General features: G+C 44.0%; 1 protein-coding gene across 1 annotated transcript; it reads right to left on the bottom strand.

The window, feature by feature from the left end:
- Positions 1 to 3,485: 3,485 nt before the first annotated feature.
- Positions 3,486 to 5,295, bottom strand: LOC310746407 (5-beta-cholestane-3-alpha,7-alpha-diol 12-alpha-hydroxylase-like). The gene has a single exon (XM_083580122.1). The coding sequence runs from the start codon at positions 5,239 to 5,241 to the stop codon at positions 3,700 to 3,702; it is 1,542 nt and encodes a 513-aa protein (XP_083436248.1). The 5' UTR covers positions 5,242 to 5,295; the 3' UTR covers positions 3,486 to 3,699.
- Between the last annotated feature and the right edge of the window lie 3,067 nt (positions 5,296 to 8,362).

Genomic DNA, 8,362 nt, shown 5'->3' with positions numbered 1-8,362 from the left:
TATGGATGGTGGCATTTATTTTTATGGTGTTTAAAATAGCTATATGTACCAGAGTTATGTAGCCTAACTATTTTTAACTCAGTCAGTCAGTCAGTTTTATTGCAGATAGCCAAAGGCTGCCGCAATGTACACAGAATCATTCAACAATTAAAAGAAAATATACTGGATTGGTACAAAAAACTTAAAACGTTTATGTTATCAATACATTACCTACTCTAAACAGAGCTATAAAAGTACCTTAATATACAAATTAAGACATTAAACAATAAAATTTATAAGCTAAAATTATCACATGGCCTCTAATATATTAAAAAAATAATGTTAATTAATACAGTGTGCAATTATATTCGGAGTTTGGTGATAAAGATAGAATATAGCTTGATGTAGATAGGGTCAAATAAATTCATCTCCTTTAGATGGTGGCTACCTTGGCTATATAATTTGCTCTAATTTTCCTATTTTTAACTAATTCCTCAGCATTTAAGTAAAGGTAAAGGTAAAGGACCCCTGGATGGTTATGTCCAGTCAAAGGTGACTATGGGGTACGGCGCTCATCTCACTTTTCAGGCCAAGGTAGCCAGCATTGGTCCACAGATAGCTTTCCAGGTCATGTGGCCAGCATGACTAAACCGCTTCTGGCACAACGGGACACCGTGACAGAAACCAGAGCACACAGAAACGCCATTTACCTCCCTGCTGCAGCAGTACCTCTTTATCTACTTGCAGCAGTGTGCTTTTGAACTGCTGGGTTGGCAGAAGCTGGGACAGAGCAATGGAAGCTCACCACCGTCGCATGGATTTGAACCGCCAACCTTTTGATCAGCAAGCCCAAACGGCTCAGTGGTTTAGACTACAGCGCCCCCTGTGTCCTCAGCAGTTATAACACTGAATCTCTTTCTGAGTTTGGCTACCTAAGTATACACAGATTGTAGCTAAAGTGGCTACAACAGTTTAGCTGAAAGTGGGAAAAGAGGACCATGTACCCCCAGATAAGTTATTCAGCTGCTGATTAAATAGCACAATGCAAAATAGATTAAACATCACAACATATGAAGCAAGCTTGCCTTTTGAACTATATAAATTCATAACACAGTTTTAAAAGCATGTAACTAAAAGATAAGGGAGGAACCTCTTGTTGAAGATACCAAAGGAAAATAACCCAGTACCCAGAGTGGTGAAGAGACTAAAAGAAAGACAGCAAAACTAGAAAAATTGCACAGCAATTTTTATATATATATATAAAAAAGTTGGATTTTCGGAGCTTTAAAAATAGCAAACAGAAACTGAACAGGGCAATCATGATTCATGTAAGGAATGCTATATTCACAGTGTTTTGCCAATGTCTCATAAGAAAGTGTGTAAAAAAAGCACAGCCATTCCAAAGTAAACACCCAGTTCTATTGATGCTTCTGTTTGACTCCAGTAAATCACACAAGATCTAAACACTCCATAAATGCAGGAAAATAAGTTTGCACAAATATCCTTAAGCATGTTCTTCTACAATTTAGTTAAGTTTCTCTCCTCATAGTAACGGGCTTATAGAAGCCCAGTTTCTGGCTTCGTCAACTCTCTCACCTATTCTTCCAGTGTACGCTGTACTAATCAAACACAAGATGTCACAAACTCTTGTGCTCTCCCATAGCAGTTAGGAATATGCACAAGACAGGTGTTTTATACCTAAGCACGACTTCCCAAGGCAACAGACAGTTGCGATTGCTAATAAGGCGAGAGCATTGCAGGGCAAAATATGTTGCCTTAGAGCAGTGATGGCCAAACTCGGCCCTCCAGCTGTTTCGGGACTACAATTCCCATCATCCCTGACCACTGGTCCTGTTAGATAGGGATGATGGGCGTTGTAGTCCCAAAACAGCTGGAGGGCCAAGTTTGGCCATCACTGCCTTAGAGGCTTAGCAATCACAGGTGTGCATTGTAAAGCAGCGGTAAGGAATCTGGATCCCTCTTGATGTTGTAGGACTCCAACTCCCATCATCCCTAACCACTCACTATGCTAGCTGGGGCTCATGGGAGGGGCAGTCCAACAAGATCTGGAGTACCACAGGCCGGCTGCCCATGTTGTAAGGCAAAAACATGTACCATATTTTTCGCTCCATAAGGCGCACCTGACCATAAGGCTCACCTACTTTTTGGGAGGGGGATTCAAGAAAAAAAATATGCGGCTCTTGGGGGCTTTTGAGGGAGGTGGGGGAAGTGAGGGAGCCTCACTCTGTCCCTTCCCCCACCTCCCGCAAAAGCCGGGGATAGCTGCGCGAAGCCTTCGCAGGGCAGCGGGATGAATGCTCCCCGCTGCCCTGCGGAGGCTTCGCGGGCTACCCCAGAGCTGCTCAGGAGCTTGTTGGGGCTGGTGGGGGAAGCCCAGGTTTCCCCCCCCCCCCCAGCCCCAGGGACCAGACATTCGCTCCATAAGACGCACAGACATTTCCCCTTAGATTTTAAGAGGGGGAAAGTGCGTCTTATGGAGCGAAAAATACGGTAGTTTAGTTGTCTTAAAACAGTGAATATTAGAGTTTGAGACTTTTAAAGTGCTGGTATCAGGTACTATGCTCGAGCTGTTGTGGACTACAACTTCCATTAGCCCTAGCCGGCATGGTCAATGGTAGGAGGTCAAGGGGTGTTGCAGTCTGGAGGGTACTACATTGGCTATCCCTGAGGGAGAGACTAAGAAACTAAACTAGAAATCAGGAAGTCACCTTTCCCCAGCTTTAAATCATGCCTCTGCCATGAATCTATAAATTGGCCTTAGACCACTACTTTCACAGCAGACAGCAGGCCCATGCAAAGCTTGTCTGTGGCCCAGGGCAGAAGTCTTGTTAGAATAAAGTTATAAATTCAAACCAAAAAAGCCTATTCCAAACCAAAAAAAGGCTATTCCTGGCCTGCCACCCTCCATGGGCCTGACTGGCAGACATCCAGGAATTCATGAATTGGTCAGAGAAGGTTGACTATGAGCCAACAAGATTTGCATTATTCTGTCTCTCCCTATTCTAGAGGCTGCACACCTCCCAACTTCACTTTATAATAATAATAATAATAATAATAATAACTTTTATTTATATCCCGCCCTCCCCAGCCGAAGCCGGGCTCAGGGCGGCTAACAACAATCAAATAATCAAACAATCAAATAAACCAACATTCTAAAAATATTTCATTATAAAAATTAATTAAAATCAAGTTGATGGCAACCATTAAGCAAAACTCTGTGCAGGTTGCCAGAGGAGGGAGTCAGGCTGCGCCCTGACCAAAGGCCTGGTGGAACAACTCTGTCTTGCAGGCCCTGCGGAAAGATGTCAGGTCCCGCAGGGCCCTAGTCTCTTGTGACAGAGCGTTCCACCAGATTGGAGCCGCAGCCGAGAAGGCCCTGGCTCTAGTTGAGGCCAGCCTAACCTCTCTGAGGCCTGGGACCTTCAGAATGTTTTTATTTGCAGACCGTATGTTTCTTTGTGGGGCATACCAGGAGAGTATGATGAAAGAGGTTGTAACCTGTGGAAACTTATCTTACTCAATTAGCTAGAGATGCCAGTGTACTTTTTGTCCTTTGCCAATATTAAATAACACAGAAACTCTCTATAATTATACTACTCCCTAGCGAAAGGACTTTTGGAAGATAACCAGTTTAGTTTTCAATTTGGAGTATATAACAGCTAATTGTTACAAGCCAATGTATAAAAGTCAGGTTTAAGTTTAGACGCGCAATCGATACCTAAACTGAATATCTCGAGAAGGATGCACAATTCCAAAGCCACAGCGGCTTCCATCTACTGGTGGGATTTCCTCTTCTGCATTAACCAGTTCCATGTCAAAGCAGGTGAGCATCAGGATCACAAACATCTTCAATTCACTAACAGCAAAGAATCGCCCAGGGCAAATAGACGGCCCTCCGCCAAAAGGCATAGTGTATTGCTTGAGCTTTTTCCCATTCTTATAGAACTCTCTTTTGGTGCCATCTGGGTTCAAGAACCTGTCATATTTGAACGTGTGAGGATCAGGGTGGATTTCTGGGTCCATATGCAGTCCAAGGAAAGGGAAAAGAAGTAGATGGTCTCCTTTACGAAGTATGTATTCTCTCCCATCAGACATTTTAAGATCTGTATCCTGCATCACACTTCTGAACAGGAAGGGATTCGCTTTCAAGCGCAGTGTTTCTTCTATTGTACTGTCCAGAAGAGGAGTCTTTATTGTTTCCAGGGACACATCGATGATGGGGCTCCCTGGATTGACTTCCTGGCCAGTCTCTCTCAGTACTCGGTCCACTTCTTCCCACACTGCCCTCTTTGCTTCTGGATACTTCAGGAGATGCACAAGAACCCAGAAGGCAGCTGGACCAGTGTTGGCTTGAGATGCCCAGAGGAGGAGAAACATAAATTGTGTCCTCATCTTTTCGGTCATCCCAATCTCAGCCATTTGCTGATCTTGCTCAACTATCCAATTGCTGATGTTATCCTTCTGATAGATCTTTTCTACTGACAGTATGTCCCATAAGAATTTCCTCAATCTTTCTGTCTCCATTTTGCCCTGAGGGTCCAGAATACCAAAAACCATTTGGGGAAATAAGTGATCAAATTTCTGAAAATTCCCAAAGAAATCTCCACGTTGTGTTAGTTTATTCTCCTTAGCGTTTATTTCACACTCGACATCTTTGTCTGGGTCAGTTCCAAACAAAGCCAAAAAGGCAGACTGGAATATTGTATTGTAGCTAAAGTGCAAAACCCCATCCTGCTGCCAGTGTCTCTTATTCTCACCTGAATCCCAGCTATGAAGCATCACGGTCTTCAACTTCTCCATCATCACCTGGTTCAGGGCAGCCAGACTCTTGCCTCTCAGATACTTCTTGCTGTTTTGCTGCACAATTTTGTGATGAGATTCGGATGCGTGGAACCTAAAAGCATTAAAAACTATTTTGAGTCCAAACGTATCAAAATCCAGCTTGTCTTTGGACTTCTTTATTATATCCCGGTAAGTGCAAGGGTCCAGCACAAAATGTAAGTAATTGCCCCCAACCAGAACCGTGAAAATATCCCCGTGTTTCTTCTGCATGCATTCCAAAAATTCTACAGGTTTCTTCTTGAAATGCATCCCATGTCCTAGCCATGGAATGAAGCCTTTGTCCAAAGGAGGTTCCTTAGGTTTCCTTTTGCGAAATGCTCCTACTGCATACAGCCCACCAAATACAGTTGCGAGGAAGGATGCAAAGAAAACACAAAGTGCAGTCTCCCAGGAATCCATGACTGGTGTTAAGAAACCAAGCTGCTCAGCCAACCCAAAAAACGAATCCTCAGCTCTACTCCACTTGCTTGGCTGTCCTGCATAAAACTGCCTCAACTAATTTGAGTTGGCAAACTCTCGTCACCATTATTACATCATTACAGCATTGCATTATTCACTCAGATTTATGTTCTGCTTGTTCATGAGCTGAAAAACCACTGAAGCACGTGAAGTGGAAATGATTTCTGGAAGTATGTTACGACAGCTTGCTAGCTAGGGGAGTAAGATTCTGTTAACTGAATTATATGGTTACCAGCTCCCTGGGTCAGCAGCTGTGGTACAGAACCACTCAGCCTGTGATTCACTTTCAGTATTAGCCCAGTAGCACGGCAATTATGTTCCGTAGTACATTGTTATAGGTTCCTCAGTGCCAGATCCTCCTCGTATTTCTTAGGTTTAGCAAAAGTTAGAATTAATTGAGGTTTGACTAAACTATGCCAAACACAGAAAGCCCTTGATTCAGCTTTTGCTGATGAGTCAGGTCAGCTTGACTCATCAGCAAAAGATGAGAGCTGGACCATAAAGAAGGCTGATCGCCAAAGAATTGGTGCTTTTGAATTCTGGTGCTGGAGGAGACTCTTGAGAGTCCCATGGACTGCAAGAAGATCAAACCTATCCATTCTCAAGGAAATCAGCCCTGAGTGCTCACTGGAAGGACAGATCCTGAAGCTGAGGCTCCAAGACTTTGGCCCCCTCATGAGAAGAGAAGACTCCCTGGAAAAGACCCTGATGTTGGGAAAGATGGAGGGCACAAGGAGAAGGGGACGACAGAGGACAAGATGGTTGGATAGTGTTCTCGAAGCTACCAGCATGAGTTTGACCAAACTGCGGGAGGCAGTGGAGGACAGAGGTGCCTGACGTGCTCTGGTCCATGGGGTCACGAAGAGTCGGACACGACTAAACGACTAAACAACAACAACAACAACAGGTCAGCTTGGCAGAAGTAGCTGAGGTCATTGGAGGAACAGAAGGCCGATGATGGCTAGCCATTATTAGCCCATCAAGGAAGCCATTAAGAGGTACCAGCTGTGGAGAGGGGCCAGATAAGAAGGGTTTAGGAATTCAGGTTTGGAGATAGTTTTGCTGGGTTAGCAGCAAGCCTGCTGCACCTATGGAAAGAGCATGAGACCCCCTACTGTGTGTAATGCTGGTATTCTCCCACCCTACCCCCAATCCAAGCTCAGGTTGTATTCATGTGTAAATAAACCATATATCATAAAGACACCACTGACTCCACTGTGTCTTATTGTCCCACAGGAAACACAGACCCCTGGAACCTTGCACTTCTGTGGCTGGCGTGTAGCAATGTAAATCAAGCCAGTGTGATTGCGATTTGACTTGTTCCTACGTGAAGAGATGTTAATTGCTTTCCTATCACATGTTCCTTCATGTTCTTATGAAGCAGTCACTTTACCCAACTGCACTGGCTGCCAACGAAGCCTATTAAAAGGCCATCTAAAAAGCCGCACAGAGTGGCTGGGGAAACCCAGCCAGATGGGCGGGGTATAAATAATAAATTATTATTTATTATTATTATTATTATTATTATTATTATTATTATTATTATTATTAGTTTCCAGGCCCAATTCAAAGGGTTGGTTTTGACTTAAAAGGTAAAGGACCCCTGACAGTTAAGTCCAGTTGCAATCAACTCTGGGGTTGCGGCGCTCATCTCACTTTGCTGGGCAAGGGAGCCAGCGTTTCTCCACAGACAGTTTTTCTGGATCATGTGGCCAGCATGACTAAGCCACTTTGGGCGAAACCAGAGCAGCGCACGGAAACGCCGTTTACCTTCCCACCGGTGTGGTACCTATTTATCTACTTGCACTTTGACGTGCTTTCAAACTACTATGTTGGCAGGAGCTGGGACCGAACAATGGGAGCTCACCCCGTCGCGGGGATTCCAACTGCCGCTCTTCCAATAGGCAAGCCCTAGGCTCAGTGGTTTAGACCACAGTGCCACCCGTGTCCCTGGTTTTGACTTTCAAAGCCTTAAACAGCTCAGGATCAAAGACTGCCTCTCCCCATATGAACATCAGAGGCTTTTCATGATAGATCTGGATGGTAGCAACATGAGAATGGGTCTTTTCAGGAGAATGTACAGTATTTGAAGGGGATTTTGCACCTTGAATTTACTCCAGATAAGTTTGTTATGCTGCCTGTTGAACTTTTGACTTTAGTGTCCAGGTTTCGTTCAGGTCTTGATAATTTAACTGCTTTATTAATGGGGTTCGGTCGCAGGGTTTATCAAAAGGGCTTTCCCTAGCATGCCTCGTATAACATACATGGAGCAGTCTTTCTCATAGGCCAAGGAGAGAGGGGAATGGTGGCGGCTTTGTGCGTAAACATTATGCACCATTTTTTCCTCCGTGCCCTAGCACTACACATCCCCCTTGCAAACACAAAAATACATAGTGTGTTGTGATGTGTCTGTTCATGTTTGCATCAAAGCATACTACGATACAATACAATATCTTTATTGTCATTGTCCCATACAGAACAATGAAATTGAAAAATCTACATAAAACATTCAAACATCCCTAAAAACTCTGCAACCCCATTTTAAAATACAGTATTCTCCTATAGAGACTCCTTATACTGTGTTTAAAACCAGAATTGCATTTGGGTAGAAACTGTTTCTCAGACAGCTAGTCCTAGTCTTTATAACCATATACCTTTTTCCAGAAGGCAGAAGCTCATCCACTCTTTGGGCTTGAAAAACTTCATGATTGAGGTTGAATCCTGACAAGACAGAAGTACTGTTTTGGGGGGACAGGGGGCGGGCGGGTGTGGGGGATTCCCTGGTCCTGAATGGGGTAACTGTGCCCCTGAAGGACCAGGTGCGCAGCCTGGGAGTCATTTTGAACTCACAGCTGTCCATGGAGGTGCAGGTTAATTCTGTGTCCAGACCGGTTGGTGGAAGGGATTCAGGTCGGAGCGAAACAATATAAACTTAAAGCTTTTGCAGATGACTTAGTTCTGACATTACAGGAGCCGGAGTCTAGTTTGAAAAGAGTACTACAACTGATTCAAAACTTTGGTCGAGTGGCAGGATTTAAGTTAAATAAGCAAAAAACTAAAG

This window comes from Podarcis filfolensis (genome assembly GCF_964270895.1).
Source record: "Podarcis filfolensis genome assembly, chromosome: 12".
NCBI classification, from domain to species: Eukaryota; Metazoa; Chordata; class Lepidosauria; order Squamata; family Lacertidae; genus Podarcis; species Podarcis filfolensis.
Note: the sequence above shows the minus strand (reverse complement) of the source record. Positions and strands in the feature narration are given on the sequence as shown.